This window comes from Gopherus evgoodei, chromosome 16 (assembly GCF_007399415.2).
Source record: "Gopherus evgoodei ecotype Sinaloan lineage chromosome 16, rGopEvg1_v1.p, whole genome shotgun sequence".
NCBI classification, from domain to species: Eukaryota; Metazoa; Chordata; order Testudines; family Testudinidae; genus Gopherus; species Gopherus evgoodei.
Window position 1 is genome coordinate 6754684 of NC_044337.1, and position 21253 is coordinate 6775936.

At 44.0% G+C, this 21253-nt stretch overlaps 1 protein-coding gene across 1 annotated transcript; it reads left to right on the forward strand.

Annotated features, from left to right (window-relative positions):
- The first annotated feature begins 1282 nt into the window (after positions 1-1282).
- On the forward strand, positions 1283-12987 carry LOC115636014 (ficolin-1-like). Its single transcript, XM_030535566.1, has 10 exons — positions 1283-1400; positions 2853-2966; positions 3575-3628; positions 3892-3927; positions 4843-4887; positions 6289-6324; positions 6921-7048; positions 8048-8177; positions 8823-8957; positions 12740-12987. Exons 1-10 carry the CDS (start codon positions 1319-1321, stop codon positions 12985-12987), a joined length of 1008 nt encoding a protein of 335 aa, XP_030391426.1. The 5' UTR covers positions 1283-1318.
- The last annotated feature ends 8266 nt before the right edge of the window (positions 12988-21253 follow it).

The window sequence follows — 21253 nt, forward strand, 5'->3', positions numbered from 1 at the left end:
ATCCAAAGTGAGACCTATATCTTACAAAAGTCTCTTTTGCAGCTTTGAGTCTCTGATTCCAATTACAAACCACAATACCACATTTGGAAGTGTCATCACGCCTCCCTAGTGTAAAGAGAGGAAATGTCCTTTGCACAGAAGCAGAACAGCAGCTGCCTTCTTGCGGTACAGACTGGAATCATACAAACACACATGCGCATAAAGAAATGAACCTCGGCAGTGATCTGCCATCAATAGCATCCGCCATGCAGCAGTCACTGAAAAATCACATGTAAATACAAAAAAATGCAGCAGTGGTATATGAGCAGATATGGCTTGGGCATGCATCATTATTATTTATCATTTCTATGACACAGGCACACAGAGCACTGAAAAAAATCAGGATAATAATTCTTCTCTTCCACCCTTCACTTGTCTTGGCTATTTAGATTGTAAGGTGTTTGGGAAAGAGATGGCTGGAAGGTGAAGCTGGACACGTTCAGACTGGAAATAAAGTTGTAAATATTTAAAGGTGAGCGTGATTAACCACTGGAGCCATTTCCCAAGGGTTGTGGTGGATTCTCCATCACTGACCATTTTAAAATCTAGATTGGATGTTATTCTAAAAGCTCTGCCCTAGGAATTATTTTTGGAAGTGCTGTGACCTGTGTTATACAGGAGGTGAGACAAGATGATCACAATGGTCACTTCTGGTCTTGGAACCTATCCCTCTATTACTTTCTCCTACTGTGGGTTTGCACAGCATTCAACACAGAAGGGTCCAATCTGACACAAGTTCTCCTGTGGCTACTGTCATACAAATAATAATAACAGAGCAGTTGGCTAGTAAATTCACCCAATCCTGCTCTCCGTGTTCACCCAAAGGTTCCCACTGAAGCCAACAGAGGGCTTTGAAGGGATGGAGAAAGTCAGCTTGGCCTCATTATTTGGCACCGTATTTTAATATTTCAGAAGACACATTCACATGACTCAACTTTGTGAGCAAAGGTTCAGACCGGTTCTGTTCAATAATTATCATTGCAGAATACTGTGTTCGCTCTGCGGGGGAAGCAACAGCTGCCTGTCCAGTACTGACCATGTCCTATCAGACCATTTTATCAGCTATGGTTGTGACCGCTGCAGCATAAATATCTCAATGGAAACTGCTGGAATGTGGAGAGTGGGAAGGAGGCGCTGAGATGCCGGAGGCAGAGAGCTTTATTTGCTCTAGGCTCTTCGTTATTGCATATAAAAGGCTTACAGGGACTGAAATACTAAAGTAGAGGAGGAGGTGGGGAGAAGACAAGTGGAGCTGCTGTTGCAGAGACCAGCACTAGCCATGGGGAGAGCTGCCCAGCAAACCCTCCTCTCTTTACTCTGTCTAGCAGCAGCAGTTTGCCAGGCTCAGGACACCTGCCCAGGTGAGTGAAAAACAATCCTGTTCCCAACTGCGTTTCATAGTGTGGTTCTTGCCCTACCCTGGGGAACTGGGAACTGTTCAGGAATGTTTCTTGTCCTACATGTCTATAAAGTGCTTTGCCTGCTTATGGTGCTTTTTAAATAATAAGAAGAACAGCTTCTCTGTACAAAATTCCTTTGTAGAAATTACTCTCTATTGCAGAAGTGCCCGTCACAGACTAGAAGTGTTCAAAAAATAGGACACAGTTTTTGCAAATAATGTGAAATTGTTGTCTCTTGTCTTTATTGAGACTCTTCAAAAATTGACTTGACCTCCTCTCCCTCATGTTCATTTACTGTCTTTTAAAATTCATGTTGACCAAATTAAGATGATTATTTGTAAAATTGCAGCTGTTGGGTATCTATCACCACAAATCCACTACACAACTCTTTCCATGTCAACACATTCACATTGAGAATCCAGCAGCATTTGAAGGTTTATTTTACTTCATCATGAAATCCTGGAAATCCTTATGCAAGATTTAGTCACATTTGTGCAGACATCATTCAGGCAAATGGTCTCTTGGAAGGAAATGTGTCGTTTGCTAAATAAGGATTGAATGCAGGCTCTGCCATCTTATGCATAAATTATTATACTATTTCAGAGTAATATTGCTTTCTCGTTTCATCTCCTTACATCTATGATCATTTTGAAAATCATTTGCTATGTACAGTTTATGCCCAAATGTTCCATATTTGGAGGAAGAGTTCCTGTGTCACCGGGAATATTAACCATGTCCACCCCCATTTTGTTTACCTCAAAAATTTCCACATCAATAGAGCTCAATGGAGTTAACAGGCATGTCCCTATTTTTCTCCAGTGATGTCCCTATAAATAATTTTAAATCTCACAATGTGTATAATATAGAGAGGGGACTGTTAGGTTAAAAAACATATTTAATTCTTTAAAATGTATTTCCTGAGCTTCTAAGAGCAATTGTTTTTAAAATTATTTTACTTTTGCACAATATTTTCACTGAATGGCAGCTATTTGTTCTTCCTCTGCATTTCATTCCACTTTTGTTTCTCTGTAGTTAATTTCGTTAAAAGATTCTCATGATCTGACACAAGCTGCAAGAGTCAGGTCAAACATTGCAGAGGGATGTGTACATCAAAATGAACTTTGCAGTGATTTCTTTTAAATACAAATATTTAATAATTTCTTTTAAACTTTTGTTTTCACAATAACTTAAAACAAAGACTAATAGTAATAATCCCCAACTTTTCATATTAGGGCATTGTCTTTGAAATGCTTAAAACTGAAGAAAATGTTGGATTTGTCACTAATAGAGAAAAGAAAACCAAGGAACTATGTAGGCTTTCATTTGCTGGGTTTATCCCTCCGGATTTCTGCAGAATATTTCAGATCCTGAGAACCTAACAATCATTGATTATGGGTTCATTTCTTTCCCCAGACATGAGCTTAGAGGGTTTCAACAGTACCGATAAACTCTCCATTTACCAAGGCTGCCCTGGAATTCCAGGTGCCACAGGGCCCAGAGGAGACTCAGGAAATGCAGGAATGCAAGGTACATTCTCAGGCACTGAATGGGAACCAGGGATGGCTAGGTGCTGAGGTAAATGGGAATTATTTTTGTAATATGCTCAGACTTTGGAGATTCTCCTCAACCCTGATGTGAGGAAACTCACATGGCATCTCCCGTATCCTGTGGCAAGGGATTGGAGATTCAGAATAAGCAAGCTCTGAAATATTGTCCATTCCCTTTGGGTTGTCAGATTGGGAACCAAGTCTTCTGGTTCTTGCCCCATCTCTGTCACTGGCTCGCTGTGTGACCTTAGTCAAATCACTCTCTTTGAGCCTCAGTTTTCTCCTCAGTATAATGGCTATAATGGTCCTTTACCTCCCAGAGGTTATCTGAGGCACATTTCATTGATCTGTTCTCACCTGGCAGCAAGATGTGCCTGTCCCTTTGACTTCAATGGGCCTCCATGCAAGAGTCCATACTAGTGGATCCTGATGTGAGATCAGGGAGTCAGCGAGCCAGATGCAGATACATTATGTGAATTTCGACACAGATGGCTTATTGTAATTCCAAGTTGGGGTGGTGGGTGGGGATTATGAACTAAATATTTGTGCTACCTTGGAAACTATTCAGTCAGTTTTCTGTGTTTGCAGGACAACGGGGACCTCGGGGGATCCCTGGAAAGGTGGGACTAACTGGCTCAAAAGGTAAAGTAACAAACGGCAGAGAAAGGTGTTTTCCTACAGGTGACCTAAGAACAGGAAATAAGTTTTTAATCAAATATCTCTTAAAGCTAGTTATACAACACCAATTGCTCTAATATCTGGGCTCGAAAAATCACCATAGCTTCCCTTCACTCTATATTTGACAATAAAAGGTTTATTATTGCAACAGAATTTCAGTTCTGATCCACTGTCAAGATATCGGTATCTCTGATCAGTCTTTACTATCTTATTTTTTGTTCAATCAGGAGAAAGAGGTCCTGCTGGTGCCCCTGGAGTGAAAGGTGAGAGACCTCAGATGATTCTTCACACTGCAGAGCACCTTATGGTGCTATTCATGGTGACAGAGAAATTGGGAGCAACAATCCCTCCTCCTGGCCTGTGTCATTGTACAATTTTTCCTTCCAGCTTCTTGCCAAACAAAAAAGCTGAAATGAAATTGGGTCCAGTTAAACAAGAAATGTCCCCTTTTTGTTTTTGTTTAATAGACAAATGACAAAACAAAACGTTGCTCTGAAATGAGCAGTTGGAACATTTCAAAATTGTGAATAAAATTTTAGCCTGAAAAATTTCACCCAGCTCTAATTATAATGTTTGATATGCCATGAGTCCTATGCAGCCACAGGAAATAGAACTCAGCTGCAGTGGAGACGTAGCCACTGGCTATTTCATGTCAGCCAATGCAAAAGACAAGATAAGATACATGCAGTACTACCAGCCCCAAATCTCTGAAAAATTTAAGTCAGGTTCATCAAAAATCAGGAGACTGGTTTTAGAATCATGAGATTATGTAAAAATAATAGATGTGGTGTTCTTTTTATTTGCCTTTTTGAGTATTTAGGGTGCACTGGGGTCACATTTTGAGGCTTTCGCCGTAGCTTTGAGGGTTAGAAACTTACCTTTTTTTTAGGCTGATGGCTGCAATTATGTCATATCCACTTGACCCCAGGAGCTTGGGCTTTAAGGAAAAGAATAATTATCATGAGAGTCATGACAAAATCATGAGTTGGCAATGTACATCACTTAAGTCCCACAAAATGCCAACTTTAACAGATTGTGCAGAGTGTATGTAAGTGGTGCATAGACCTTGAACTAGCCTCTCGACACAATTAAACCCAAGTGATTGTTGTAGTGAGATGTTGAATTATGTAGCTGACCTACAGGCAAAACAAGGATTTTATTCTGAGTTCTTTTTTTAGGAGATAAAGGAGCCCTGGGAGCTACGGGAGCCCCTGGAACAGCTGGTGAGACCCTCTGCATTCTCCTTTATACTCTGCACATCATTTCAGTTTTATTTTTGCAGCACTAACAATTAAGTGGTTTAGAAAGCTTGAATAGTTAACATGTCCACCCCATGTCCACAATATCTATATCAATCTTCTTGTAAGATTTGGGCTCTACAAAGACAGAAATAGCCCCACCTATAAAAACAGGTGCCCATCCATGTGTTGTAATGTCTGGAACAATGCTGGCCAGATGACTTTTTTGGTATGAGAGAGAATAGTAGAAATGTAAGTGAAATCTGTAGATTTGGAAGTGTATCCTAGAGAAGGCTTCTTTCTCCTATCCCTCCTTATATTTCATACATACTGGGAGTGGGGAGTATGAACTACAAGAAATGGATCCTATTTATATGTCCCATTAGAGGAATGACCTCTTTTCTACCAGTACTTTATTTAACTGATATTCTCCCATTGTCACTTGGAATTTAAAAAAATATATATATTGAGTCATATTCAGAGCTAGTGTAAGCATATGCAACTCCCCTGACTTGGTGGGCATTGCTTCTAGTTATTGACCAGCAATTCTGAGCACATCCTTTCAGTTTTATTTCTGCAGCACTAAAAATTAAGTGGTTTAAGAAGCTTGCTTTGTGAATAGTTACCATGTCCACAATATCAAGCCCACTGATTCCCCTGTAAGATTTGGGCTTTACAAAGAAAGAAATAGCCCCATCTACAAAAACAGGTGGCCATCCATGTGTTGTGACATCTGGAACAATGCTAGCCAGATGACCTTTGGTATTAGAGAGAACAGCTGAAACGTAAGTGAAATCTGTAGATCTGGATGTGTATCCCAAAAAAGGTTACTTTCTCCTACCTCTCTTTATATTTCCAATATACTGGGAGTGCGGAGAACGAATCACAAAACAATGGATCTTGTTTAAATGTCCAGTTAAAGGAATGACCCTTTTTCTACCAGTACTTTGTTTAACTGATATTCTCCCATTGTCACTTGGAATTTTTTTTAAAAAAAATATTGAGTCAAATTCACAGCTAATGTAAGCATATGCAACTCCCCTGACTTTGTGGACATTGCTTCTATGTACTGACCAGCAATTAATTTAGTCTATTAAGGACCAATTCTTAGCCATGCAAGTAGGAGCCTCATGAGAGGGTTACAAAATAGTGTTGGCTACATAATGAGAGCCATCTCAATGGCTCAAGCTGGAAGACTCAGATGAAAGATGTGTGTGAATCCATTAGCACTTGGATTTTCACAAATAAAACCTGTCTAGAGCATTTTCAAGATAACTAGTACTTTGCTATCCCAGCTGTCACTGTTGGCCAATTACATAATTTAAATGACAGTAGAACATTTTCTAGTTCCATTTCACTTTCTATTTTGTTTCTTTTCATGACCAGTGGAGGAAGACCTGGAAGACATACAGTGTAAGAAAGGTGAGTGTTTCTTATGACCACTAAATATCATCTCATTCCATCCAGAGACCCAAACATAAAAACCCACTAGAGATAGACAAATTGCAAAAAAAATACATCTGTTATTTACCACATTTGCTGTTCTCAAAGTATCCGCAAAGCTGTTAGCAATTGGCCAGTGAATCTTTCTCCTTCACCTGATGGGTTCACTTGCAAACAGGATGAGCTGGTCTCACACAGAACACATGAGTTGGATAGGTGGTTGTGTCTTTTCCTCTTGCAAACAAACTTCATACCACCACACTGGCACATTGGAGTCTAAATAATTTGGTTTGCTAACTACAGAGAGCCTGAAAAGCGTAGATGGGTACATACGCTGCTGTCGTGGTAGGTTTCCAAAGACAGAACGCAGAGGGACCACAAACTATTTAAAGGGATACTACCCAATTCCCAAACACTACAGTGGGGAGGAGAGGAGATGTGGCTCAAAGATTGTTTTCCAGTTACCTAATTCTGCAAATGATATAGCCCTCAGTGCAACATAAAGCAGCCTATGAATCCCAGTACAAGAACAGTTATACAACCAATTTATATATTTCAATTCCTTTTTCAACCAGGAGCAAAGAACTGCAAGGAGCTGTTAGCTAGGGGGAAAATCATGAGCGGCTGGTACACCATCTACCCCCATGACTGTAACGCCATGACCGTGCTGTGTGACATGGACACAGATGGTGGAGGATGGATTGTAAGAACCGAGCATAATGAAGCTCACTGGACATTATTTATTGAACAAAAAAACATTTTCTGTCCCAAAAATGGGAGGTGGCCCTTACCCAGTGGGTTGTAGTTAGTAGAAAAGCATGAGGACAGAAGGGCTGAAGCTGTTAGCTCGTCATGGTTAGCTGAAATAATAAACAGACTCTTCCTGAGCCCTTCTAATCCTCCATAATTTTTCGTTGTGGGGATAACTTGGTTGTGAAGGTCTGGAGGGAACCCAGAGCTTTAGACTCTAAAACACCTGGTTTGAGGGGACATTTGTCACTAGTCTGACACAGTTAACCAGGTTTCCCGTCTCCTGGCTATTCTCTGTCTGGCTCTCAGAGCCTCCTCAATAGCAGCCCAGACTCTGGAACCAGAATTCCTTCTTCCTTCCACTTCTGTCACAGGCCCGTTGCCTCAGCTGCTCTATCGCTCAGGCAGCCCCTGAGTTTGAGAGGAGAGAGTGTTCTAGGGAGCTGAGGGGTTTGAACCCTGTATGTACCTCACATTTAACCCTTCCAATTTATTATTCTGCTTATTTATATCCCAGTAGTGCCTAGAGAATGTGATGAAGATCAGGGTCCCATTGTGCTGGGTGCTGAACACACACCCTGAGAGACAGCCCCTGTCCCTTACAGCTCACAGTCTCCATAGACAAGGCAGAGAAAGGGCCACACAGAAAGCAGAGGTGATGTGACTTGCCCAAATGGCAGAACTGGGTATAGAACCCAGGTCTCCTGATTGCTAGACCAGTGCTATAGATTTCAGACCATGTGATCCTTTAATCTAGTGCAGTTGCTGCCAAGATTCAATATGATCCTGTGGGACAAGCCTCCATCTGCAATAGTCATCTGAGACTGAAACAGATCTGACCCCATTAAATCTCATCCAGTGATTTACAGTCTCAGGGTTTCTGGTCTCCTGCTCTAGTAGGATGGAAATCAATGTGGGATTTCCCAGCTAAGAACCTCCTGTTTCCCTGCAGGTGTTCCAGAGGCGGGTGGATGGTTCTGTGAATTTTTACCGTGACTGGAATTCATACAAAAGAGGTTTTGGCAGCCAGCTGTCAGAATTCTGGCTGGGGAACGACAATATCCACCTGCTAACATCCCTTGGTAAAGACATCAGTGATGCATTCTTTTCCTTACAACAACCTTCTCCGTGAAGCTTTGTTCCCACATTTTAACCATGGATACAGGGTATAAATTTGTACTATCGATAGAGCTAACCAGTCTGCTCCAGACACCCCTTCCTGTTCCTTACATCCCAGTCTTGCCACACAAAGCTATTGAAACCAATAATGCTGTGGTAGCTGGGCTGGCTCCAGTCATGATTAATGGAGCAGCATTTGGTCCTTTGGTGGTTCACCCACAGTACAGCAATAAGGGATGTTACAGCATGGATGAGGTCATAGATTATGAACTACCTTAGCAAAGCATAACACGGAGCAGATTTTTAATAGTGAGGTTAGGTTGGTGGGCAGAAATTGAATTGATAAAGGTTGATATGAAGATATTGGCTTGATGCGAGAATCAGTGGGTGAGATTCTATGATGTGTGTAATGCAGGCAATTTAAATTAGATGATCATAATGGTCCCAACATAATGGAGCCTGATTCGTGTTTAGAGTATTTAGGGGCTTCTGCAATAAAAGCAATCAATAATAATAATAATAATAATAATAATAATAATAATAATAATAATAATAATAAAAACAAATGGAAGGTGCTGAACATTTTGCTTTCAAATTCTTTTCTAAAGGTCCCCAGGAGCTTCACGTCGATCTCAGAGATTTTGACAACAACTATACATTTGCTCTCTTCTCGTCATTCAGAGTTGCAGAAGAATCTTCGAAATACATGCTGTTCATTGGGCCCTTTGTTAATGGCACTGCAGGTAGATTCTCAGCTCATACTTTATCCTTTGTGGCAGATGGAAAAATGGAAAGCAAAAGTGATGCAGAGTATTCTATGGCAGAAGCAAAAGGCAATGTAATCTGTGGAAGTGATGTGTCAGGAAGCATCAGTTATTCTCCTGCTGAACTATTAAAGGAAAAACACAAGGTTTGGTGACAACAAAACATATAGTATAATATGGATATCCTGCCTAGTGGAGATCTGAAAGCAGAGTAAAGAGAAGTAGGCACAGCTACTCCTGGTTGCTTTCCTAAATTAGATCTTAATGCCCCATAGAAATATCTGAATTAAACTACATAGACACATCAGGATTGGTACAAGTCATTGAGTGGTTACATATGCCCCATGTCATGCAAACTATGCATCCAGACCCCTGCATACCAGAGACAGAAATAGTTTGTGCCATGCAGAGTCTTCTACACATCACTGCAGGATTGCTTAGGCAGACCCACAAATCAACTAGGGAGAAGGGCTTTTAACTAGGTTTAAAAGGGGCAGGGGACAAAAGCCAACAGCTAGGCATAAAAAAGGGCCATCTTAACAGAGGGCCAGATTTTTTGGGAGCGGGGACATGTAGGGTCAGAGGAGGAAGAAGAGAGTAACTAGTAGAGGCATATACTCAAAATCTCAGATACCGATACATAAATGCAAGGCGGATGGGGAATAACAGGAAGAGCTGGAAGGATTAGTACAATAGTAAATTTACCACTTAAGTAGCATCACCGAAACTTGGTGGGATGAGTCTCATTACTGGACTATTGGTATAGTAGGGTACAGCTTGTTTAGGAAGGACAGGCAAGGTAAAATGGGAGGAGGTGTTGAATTATACAGCCAGAGTAAATACACTTGTTCTCTGCTCCAGGAGGAGGCGAGAGGCAGACCAACTGACAGTCTCTGGGGAAAGAAAAAAAGCATAATAAATAGACATGATCTCTTGATACAGGTGTACTATAGTAATGAGGGACTTTAATTGCCCAGATGTTTGTTGGAAAAACAAAACTTGTGATAAGCCCTTGGAATGTAATGGGGACACCATTTTGTGGAGGAAGTAACCAGGGGGACCAGCCATTTTAGACTTAATTCTGACCAACAAGAAGGAATTGGGAGCGAATCTGAAGGCAGAAGACAATTTGGGTAAAAGTGATCATGAAATCACAGATTTCTTTATTCTAAGGAAAGGAAGGAGTGGAAACATGGGCAAACTGTTAAAGAGAAGTATAAAAGAGTAGCATACCCATGTAGAGACAAAATAAAAAAGATTAAGGCACGAAATAAGTTACACCTAAGAAGGAACAGAAAAATCCATAAGAAGGGATTCTTTACACATATTAACAGCAGTAAGAGAAAGATGACAGCAAGTGTAGTTCCTTACTTAACAGGAATGGAGAGCTAATAACTGTTGACATCAAGAAGGCTTGGGTGTTTCATGACTAGTGTGTTTCAATCTTCACTCAAAAGTTTACTGGTGATAACATACTCAACACACTATTAACAACAAGCCCAAATAGTGGGGGAAAAGTTAAACAATATTTAGATAAGTTAGATATATTCAAGTCGGGAGGGCCTGGCAAAACTCATCCTAAGGGAATAAAATAGCTAGCTGAAACAATCTCAGAACCATTAAAAATTATCTGGAGGACTCCTGGAGGATGGGTGAGGTCTGAGAGCACTGGAGAAGGGCAAACATAGTATCTATCTTTAAAAAGGGGAACAAACGGGACCTGGGGAACTTTAGGCCAGTCAGCCTAACTTTGATACCTGGAAAAATACTCACTCAAATTATTTAACAATCAAGTTGTAAACACCTAGAGGACCGTAGGATTAATTAGCAATATCCACCATGGAGTTCTCATGAACAAATTATGTCAAACCAGCCTAATTTCCTTCTTTGACAGGGTTATTGGCTTAGTGGATAAGGGAAAGCAGTAGACATGATATATTTTGATTTTAGTAAGACTTTTGACCAAATCCCACATGGCATTGTAAATAAGCAAACTAGGGAAATGCAGTTTAGGCACAATTACTGTAAGGTGGGTACACAACTGGTTGAAAGAGTACTTATCAATGGTAAGCTTGGAGCATGTAGCTAATGGGGTTCTGCAGGGGCCCGTCCTGAGTCTGGTAGTAGTCAATATTTTCATTAATGAGTTGGATAACTGAGTGGAGCATATGCTTATAAATCTCCAGATGGTACCAAGCTAGGAGGGTTTGTAAGCACTTTGGAGGACAGGATTAAAATGCAAAATGACCTTGGCAAATTGGAGAACTGATCTGAATTCAGCAAGATGAAATCCAGCAAAGACAAATGCGAAGTGATTCATGTCAGAAAGACTAATCAAATGCACAAGTTCAGAATGGGGAATAACTGATTTGGTGGTAGTACTGCTGAAAAAGAACTGGAGTTTAGAGTGGATCGCAAATTGAATATGAGTCAACAATGTGATGTAGTTTCACAAAAAGCTAATATCATTCTGGGTGTGTTTTCAAGACTGTGGCATGTAAGAAACAGTAGATTCTTGTCCTGGCCTACTCAGCACGGGTGAGGCCTCACAGAGAGAATAGTGTCCAATTCTGGACACCACACTTTAGGACTGATGTGGACAAACTGAAGACAGTTCAGAAGAGAGCAAGAAAAATGATAAAAGGTTTAGAAAACCTGACCTATGAGGAAAAGCTAAAAAAACTGGTGGGTGGTGGTAGGGTGAATCTGATCACTTGCCAAGATTCCTCATCGGTCAGGATTAACTCCAATTCCTTCATATCTCGTCTGCTTGTGTCTTTATAGTGAAGCTTGAGACTTCCTGTTGTTGTTGTTCCTTTTGATAGCTCCCCTTATAGCGTGTCCTTGGGTATGCGTCCATCTTCCAACCTACTCAGATGGCCCAGCCAGTGCAGTCATCTTTGCTTGTCATACTTAGCAAATTTGCTCTTCGAAGAACCTCTGGATTGGTAACTTTATCTTCCCATTTGATGTTGAGTATGCAGCATAAACAGCATAAGTGGATACTGTTTAACCTTTTCTCCTGATGAGCATAAGTTGCCCATGTTTCCCCACCATACATGAGAGGGCTGAGGAAGCAGGTTTGGTACATTAGCATTTTGGTCTTGATGATGAGCTGTGAGTTGTTCCATGCTCTTTTAGTTAGTCTGCTGAAGGTGGTGGCAGTCTTTGCAATGGAAACATTTTGTTCTTCATCCAGTGAGAGGTTTGTGGTCACTGTAGAACCCAAATAGCTGAACTTTTTGGATGACTTCTATCTGGTTGGCATTTAAGGTGACTGAAAGATCTTGTGGATCCCCCATCCTTATACAACCATTTTCTTGATGCTGATGGTGAGAGCAAATGCCTGACAGGTACTTTAAAGGCTGTCCATGAGTTCTTAATGGATCTTCATCGTGGGCTCTGAGGGAAGCAACATCAGTGAATATAAGTTCCCTGATTAGCACCTTTTTGACTTTGGCCTTTGTCTTAAGTCATGACAGGCTGAAGACTTTCCTATCCAATCTTGTGTGGAGATATAGTCAGAATATGGCCTGGTGAAAAATGTTCCTCTCTGGAAATAGAACTGCAATCTCTCTCCGGACCCCAGGGAAGTTTCTGCTGCCTGGTGAAGGGAGAAATTTAGTAACCCCACTCCAGAACCACCAGGCTGGGCTGTGGGAACTGAACTGTAAAAATGTAAAAAATAAACAGTAAGAGATTATCTCACCCACCTTGTGTCTGTAAAAACACGTAATAAATAAACCCAATTGTTTCTACAGGGGATTCCTTAACTGACCACAATGGCATGATGTTTACAACCTATGACCAGGACAATGACGTGTCTGAGATTAACTGTGCTGAAACCTATAAAGGGGCCTGGTGGTACCGGGGATGTCATATGTCCAACCTGAATGGATTATACCTGAAAGGAGCCCATGAAAGCTATGCTGATGGGGTGAACTGGGCTTCAAACAAAGGGTACCAGTATTCCTACAAGATGGCAGAGATGAAAATGAGGCCCATGTAGCTAATCAAGGACGGAATTGTAATAATTAAACTTAGCTCTTATATAGCAATTATAGGGCTGTCATAATGAACATTAATCTGCAGATGACAAGATCTTTTCTTTATCCACCAGCCATGAGGGGGCAGACATCATCGTACACACTTACCCAGCACAGTGCACAAGGACTAGAGCTGGTAAAAAACATAAGAATAGTTTTGTGGGAAAAAGATTGAATTTTAAAGTGGTTTGCATTTCAAAGGATTCTAAATTAACCCAGTTTTGATTTTGTGTGTTTAATTTTTTTAATTCCTCTCTCTGATATATAGTATCTGAAAATGTTAGTTTATTTTCTCGTTTACCAAAATCCTGGTTTTCTCTAAAGAAAAAAAAAAGGTCACTGACATGAGAATATTTTCTAAAAGAATTGCTGAAAACATTTCAAAAGAGGGGTTTTTTTCCTGCCAAACAAAACATTACAACCACATCAATGATATTTTCATATTTTTTTTCAAAAGCTGTTTGTCCACAGAAAAACTCGTAGTTTGAAAAATGTCAGCCAGCTCTGTCTAGGTTACGTCTCCTCTCCTACATGGCTCTGTTGTCGCTTGATTCCATTCCCAGAAGCACCACAGACAGCTCCTACTGCTGTCATGCAATTCTTCCTGTGGTGTTAGTGACTCATTACCCTCAGATGCTGCCTCTGCCTCTGGAGAACCTTCCCCTCTGTCAATAAAGCAAAGGCTGCTCAATGATTTCCCCGTCTGAGATTTGTTTGTACACACAAGCCAGTTCAATAGCATTAAAGCCCAAATGTGCCTGGCCCTGCGTTGTGAACACTGTGGGCAGAGTGCACCCTGGGCAGCCAGGGACATTATTGGCCTGGCTCCCCTGGGGAGTACAAGAGAAAGGCGCTCCCTCTGCCAGCAGCGCTGTGGCTGCAGAAGGGGAATGTCTAAATAGGGTGATGGTGCAAACAGAAGAGCACTGAGACAATCTCAGGCTAAACCTGCACTAGAAAGTCCCATCGCTCAGCCCATGCCTGCTCGTGCCTTGTGAGGCAGAACAGGCCACAATCTCCCCTCTTTGTGCTGGTATGATTCCCAGTGGAAGATTTAACAACCAGCAAGTTCCACCTCCTCCTCCTTCTCCCTCTCCCTGTGCCGGGCTAGAGGAACAAAAAGATGGACCTCAGTGCACTCTGCCCATCAATTCTGAAGCCCTTAGAGGAGAGGAAAGTGATCAGGAACAGTCAACATGGATTCACCAAGGGCAAGTCATGCCTGACTAACCTAATTCCCTTCTATGAGGAGATATCTGGCTCCGTGGATGAGGGGAAAGCAGCAGATGTGTTTTTCCTTGACTTTAGCAAAGCTTCTGATATGGTCTCCCAAAGTATTCTTGCCAGCAAGTTAAAGTAGTATGGGCTGGATGCATGGACTATAAGGTGGATAGAAAGCTGGCTAGATTGTTGGGCTCAACGGGTAGTGATCGATGGCTCCATGTTTAGTTGGTAGCCGGTTTCAGATGGAGTGCCCCAAGGGTTGGTCCTGGGGCCGGTTTTGTTCAATATTTTCATTAACGATCTGGAGGACGGCGTGGACTGCACCCTCAGCAAGTTTGCAGATGACACTAAACTGGGAGGAGTGGTAGATACACTGGAGGGTAGGGAAAGGACACAGAGGGACCTAGACAAATTAGAGGACTGGGCTAAAAGGAACCTGATGAGGTTCAACATGGACAAGTGCAGAGTCCTGCACTTAGGACGGAAGAATCCCATGCTCTGCTACAGACTAGGGACCGAGTGGCTAGGCAGCAGTTCTGCAGAAAAGGACCTAGGGGTTACAGTGGATGAGAAGCTGGATATGAGTCAACAGCGTGCCCTTGTTGCCAAGAAGGCTAATAGCATTTTGGGCTGTATAAGTAGGGAAACTGCCAGCAGATCAAGGGACATGATCATTCCCTTTTATTTGACATTGGTGAGGCCTCATCTGGAGTACTGTGTCCAGTTCTGGGCCCCACACTACAAGAAGGCTGTGGAAAAATTGGAAAGAGTCCAGCGGAGGGAAACAACAATGACTAGGGGGCTGAAGCACATGACTTATGAGGAGAAGCTGAGGGAACTGGGATTGTTTAGTCTGCAGAAGAGAAGAGTGAGGGGGGATTTGATAGCTGCTTTCAACTACCTGAAAGGGGGTTCCAAAGAGGATGGATCTAGACTGGTCTCAGTGGTACCTGATGACCGAAGCAGGAGTAATGGTCTCAAGTTGCAGTGGGGGAGGTTTAGGTTGGATATTAGGAAAAACTTTTTCACTAGGAGGGTGGCGAAGCACTGGAATGGGTTCCCTAGGGAGGTGGTGGAATCTCCTTCCTTAGAGGTTTTTAAGGTCAGGCTTGACAAAGCCCTGGCTGGGATGATTTAGTTGGGGATTGGTCCTGCTTTGAGCAGGGGGTGGGACTAGATGACCTCCTGAGGTCCCTTCCAACCCTGATATTCTATGATTCTAAGTCCCACGTTCTCACTTCCCTCACTCACCCCCTCCCATCCCTGACTCTGCACCTCCTGCTCTGCTCCCACCCAGTTCCATGCCCTGCACCAGCACTGCTGCTGCAAAAGCCATCACCACTGCTCTTGCCAAAGCCAGACCTGCTGCCGCGGGGGACAGAGCCGCAAACCACAGCTGCTGCTGCCAGCAGAGTTGGATTTGGAGCTTCTAGGAGGCAGCAGGAGGGGAGGGAAGGGGAGGGGTGCTTCTAACCTAATTGAAGGCTCTGCCATGGGCGGTCCCATTCACCAGAGTGCACGGCAGAGCCATCCTTTTTGGAGTCCCCCCTTCCTGAGCAAACTCAAATGTGGGCTGTAGGGCTCAGCACGGCTCTTCCTAGGGGTTCCAGCAGGCCCCAAACAACAGCTGCGGCCTGTACTGGGCATATGTTGTATGGCCAAGCAGCCGAGAGCCTGCGCCAGCTATTTTTCTGCCCCTGTTATCTACCTTCTCCTGCTCGATTCCTGCACCCACCTTCACAAGAACCCCTCTCAGTTACCATGGCAGGAGGCCCCTTTGCTGGCTCAGGGCTGAGGCAATTGCATGGGTTGCACATGTCTAACCTCATCCCTGGCAGTCAGCCCCAATTCTTATAGGGCTCCCAGGCACAGATGACTCATGCTCCTGCCCTTGGGCATCAGGTTTATATAATTTTTGGTGGTGTCCAGAACAGGTCCAAGCAGAGCCGTCCCATCCATAGGACGGACCAGGCCAACTGCCTTGTGCTTTGAGAGGCCCTGTGCTTCAGAGGGACACGGGGTTCAGGGTGACATGAGAGGTTAACGGGGAGCCTGGTGCCGGCAGCAGCGAGTGATCCGGCCCCAACCTGCCCCTGCTCCACTCCCTCCCCACCCCCACATTCCACCCCTTCCTCCAAACCCCTGCCCCACCTCTTTCCGTCTTTCATCCCTTCCCCCAAGCGACACTGGGTGGGGTAGATTGGAGCAGAGATGGGCTGGGGCTGAGTCGCTTGCTGCTGCGAGCACCAGGCCCCTTGCTAATCGCCCACACTGCTCTGGACCCCACATTCCCCTGAAGCTTGGGGCCCCCAAAGTGCGGTAAGCCCAAACATTGGTGGAGCCAGGCCCACATTCTCAAATATTGGTGGTGCACGGGCACCACAGCCCCCTATAACTTGCCGCCTTTGCTCCTCCCCCAGAGTGGGGGGGCACAACCTAAAGGGGAGGACATGTGACCGTCCCACTTATCATCTCTGTCAAGCTAATGCCCCCATTTTCCTATGCCCAGCATGGGGTTGCCATGCTTTCCCCTCCCCATATCCTCTCTGGGGTGGGGGTGGAGGACGGGACGCTCTGTCCTCCCACTCTGCCTCCCCCTGGCATGTTCAGTCACTCTCCCTGGCAGCCAGGCTGGGTGGAGAGCAGGATGGAACCACTTCTCACGCCGGCTGAAGCCGTCCACTCCAGGTCGCTATTCCGTGCAGTACAGCAGCTGCCTGAGAGAGCTTGGCTGGACAGGTGGCAGCAGCAGCGGGTTCCCTCCTGCCCGGGCCCTGCTGCCAGGGACAGGCGCCAACCATGCCAGGTGGGCAGGTGCAGCAGGAGGTCAGATCCCCTCTCCCCCATCACTCGGCAGGCCAGCCGGGGGAGGGGGGCACTTGGCCTCACATGAGCCCCCTACATATCGCTGCTGCTCCCAGGGGACCCATAGCCACCTGCCCTGCTAGGCCTTTGAATACTCCACAGCGTCTATGCATGCCCAGCAATGGCTGCTGCGAGTAGACGTTTCCTTTCCCATTCTGCAGAGGGCTGCAGCCTCTGGGTATATGCCAGTGCCGACGGAGCTGCTGGTGGGATGTGTTGTGTCTAGAGCCTTCTCATGCAGTGGGACACTGAGCGGTATATATCTGCCTGCTGCGGCCTCTCCCCAGCCCCACTCTAGCTTTGCTTATCTCTGCTAGCTTCTGCACAGAAAATCAACTTTCTTTATTTTTTTTTTAGGATTTCCCCCCACAATCAAGGATAAATTAAGCAGCACAAAAATACACTTCATTTAGGCCTACGCTGCCAGCTTAGTTATTCTCATTCTGGATGGGGTCTGAAAATGAAAGCCATAAATAAAAAGATGGGTCTGATTTTAGAGAATGAAAAGAAAAAGTGATTTTTTTGTTATTTCAAACGGCCTCCAAAGATCCTAAGAAGCAGAAACTATCATTTTGTACACTGCCTGGCCAATCCCTGGAGTCTAAAGTAGAAATGTGTGAGCTGCATCTCAATTCAGGGCAGATGAATCTGTCATTGTGGAAAGGTTAAAGTCAGGAAAACAATTTGTGCAATACCACACAAGTTACTGATGTAATAGTAGCTGATATGTTCAGAGAAACTTTGCTTGAAACTAGCACACCAGAAGGCCAGATGAGCTACAAACCAACATTATCTTTCTGGGTACTGAAGTTAATCTGACTGGTCTGTAATTGCCAGGCTGGCCTTACTTCCCTTTTTATAGATGGGTATCTAAGTCAGTATTGCCTCTCAGGCTTACTACTGAGTTACAGAGTCTTGTTCTCAGCTGCCTGCCAAAAAATCTCTCTGCAGGGAACAGTCAGTGAGTCACTAGTGCTGCTCTATAGTTCAGTATAGTCAAATATGCATCTGTACACGTGGCAGTGGCCTTTTTCAAAAGCTATTTAACAATTTTCACACCATTCTCTACAAGACCTTTGGATTGAGGATACCTGGGACTCAAAATTCCATACTTAACCCCATCCTCCTGAGCCAATTATTTAAATTTGTTTCTTCAAACTGTGGAACATTATCAGACATGAGACCTGCCCCTGGGTTCCCATCCGACTGTGACCTCAGATCAGATGTAGCAACCTGCTGAATTTAAGCATATTAGTTAGTGGAGGGAAAGAAACTAATCAGAATTCCCTCAGTAATAGCGAGTGAACAGAGAAGACCCCAGCGCCAAATCCCCATCCTGCAGTGGGGTGTGGGAAATGTGGTTTGCAGATGACCCACTCCCCGGTGCTGCTCTCGGATGCTTGTGTCCTTCTGATCAAGGCACTGCCTGTGGATGGTGTGAGGCCAGTGGTGGCCCCTGGCATTTTGGGACTGGGTCATCTTAGAGTCGGGCTGCCTGGGAATGCACCCCAAAGCAGGCGGTAAACTCTGTCTTAGGCTAAATACTGGCACAAGACCGATAGTCAACAAGTACCATAAGGGAAAGTTGAAAAGAGCTTTGAAGAGAGAGTTCAAGAGAGCATGAAACCATTAAGAAGTGAATGGGTGGGGTCCATGCAGTCTGCCTGGAGGATTCAACACAGCAGGTTCGGGCAGCTGGCCTGGAATGACAGCTCCCTCTCCGCTTCCCCTCCAGGAGGTGTCAGAAGGGGAATGATACTTGGACGGCTCTGCCACTGTCAGGCACATTTCCCCTGAGGCGGTGTGCTGCAATCAGCTCTGGGTCTGCTGGGAAGGTCTGGCGGGCAGGTGGCTTGTTGCTTCATGGAAACAGTTCTTGCTGCATCCCGGGGCCGAGGGAGATGACCATGGGGAACGTGGTATGGTGGTCGTGAGGAGGACAGGCCCCCCTGCTCCCAGTACGACTGTCAAGTGGTGCATGAGGATCATTGCTTCAATGCTGGTGACAATGGCTTCAGTGAGGATGATGCTGGATAGATTTGGCTGTCCTCCAAAATGTATGAAGGGACTAAGTATTCTTCATGATCAGATGACTGCCACCATTCTCTGTAATGGCCTGGAGACTGACCCTTTCGTCATCAAAACTGGATTTAAGCAAGGATGCGTTATTGTCCCAACTCCATTCTCCATCTATTTAGCAGCCATTTTGGTACTCATTAAAGACTGCCTCCCCAGTGGAGTTGACATTCAATACAGAATGGATGGGTGGCATTTTAACCTTTGATGTCTTCAGGGCATCCATTACTGATCTTCAATATGCTGATGACTGTGCCATCCTCACACTGACTGAGAATGACCTTCCGTCCAGAGTGGATTTTTTTGCACAAGCTTACCAAAGACTAGAACTCTTAGTCAATATTGAGAAGACTAAAGTGCTTCATCAGCCTGCTTCAGGCCTTGCACATGACTTACCACACACCACCATTGAGGGGCAGACTTTGAAGACAGTTGAGCACTTCTGCTTCCTTGGTAGCCAACTTTCTCAAAACGCAAAAATTGACAGTGAGATCCAGCACAGGATAAACTTTGCAAGTGCTTTCTTTGGGAAATTGCTTCAATGTGTTTTCATGAACCGTGACCTGCAGCAATATACCAAGATCCAGTCTTTAAGACAATTGTTATTCCTACACTCTTTTAGGGATGCCTGGGTGACCTATCAACAGCAACTCAAGAAGTACCACCAATAATGCCTCCAGAAGATCATAGCATATCAGAGTTGGAAGGGACCTCAGGAGATCATTTTGTCCAACCCCCTGCTTAAAGCAGGACTAATCCCCAGGCAGATTTTTGCCCCAGATCCCTAAACACCCCCCTCAGGGACTGAACTCACAACTCTTGGTTTAGCAGGCCAATGCCAAACCACTGTGCTATCCCTCCCCCATCCTTCATGTTATGTGAAAAGATCACTGCATTAAGACCAGCTACCTCACTGAAGCCAATGGGAATAACAATCCACTATCAAAATGTTGTTTTTACCAGCATAGGTAAATAAATCCATGCCAACTTCATCCTACACTCTTAACTGTTCATTGGGTAAAAACATGGGATCTTTTTTCTGTTTCGTTGGTATTTTTGACACTTTAACACATTTGAACAGTTTTCTCCTTGATTGTTCATTTATGGCCAGTACAGTCATGAAAAAGTGGGGTTTTTTACCCACAAAAGCTTATGCCCAAATAAATCTTAGTCTTTAAGGTGCCACTGGACTCCTTGTGGTTTAGAGAAACAACATACCATCAATAATAGATAGTTCTGCTTTAAACTGTAAATAGGGTAACCAGACAGCAAGTGTGAAAAATCAGGACGGGGGTGGGGGCTAATAGGAGCCTATATAAGAAAAAACACCAACTATCGGGACTGTCCCTATAAAATTGGGACATCTGGTCACCCTAACTGTAAATAGGGACATGGTATATAATGTCCTGGCCACCGTGCAGTAATAGCCTTAATACTCTCTGTAAAGTCTCACCATTAGCTGTAGCCCGAGAAAATTCTTTCCACTTCCTGTCTGAGGCTGGACAATTCTTTTTTTATTCGTCTGATGTGCACTGTCTGACTCCACCCCTGTTTCTATTACAGTTTTATCAAATGTTCAGGATAATGTGTCCCGTACTTCCTCTCCCACTTGCACTCTTTGTATCAGCCCAAGGGCTGGGCTTGTTTTTAAATCCAATGTACGTGCTTTATTCCCTTGCACTATCTCAAAGTCCAACAATTCTCTTTGATCTTTTACTGTCACTGCTAGTACACATGTACCTGTTGTAGGAATGAGTTCCCCCATTATAAGCTTTCAGTTTGACCTGTTCGCTCACCATGTTCCCTGAGTTTTTTCCAACTTTTAAAAGTGTAACCCTTCTGCCCCTCTGAGTTGGCAGCAACAAGGGCCGGGTTCAGTATCCAGGGGTTATTGTGAAATGTGGCAGGGGCCCCAGAAATTCCTTGTGGCATGCGTTTGAACTGGTAGAACCCTAACGGGCAGATGAAGGCTGTCTTTTTCTTATTCTCTTTTCCCAGAGGGATTTGGTAGTATTCACTTCGAAGATCCAACACAGAGAACCACTGACTACCCAGCAAACAGTC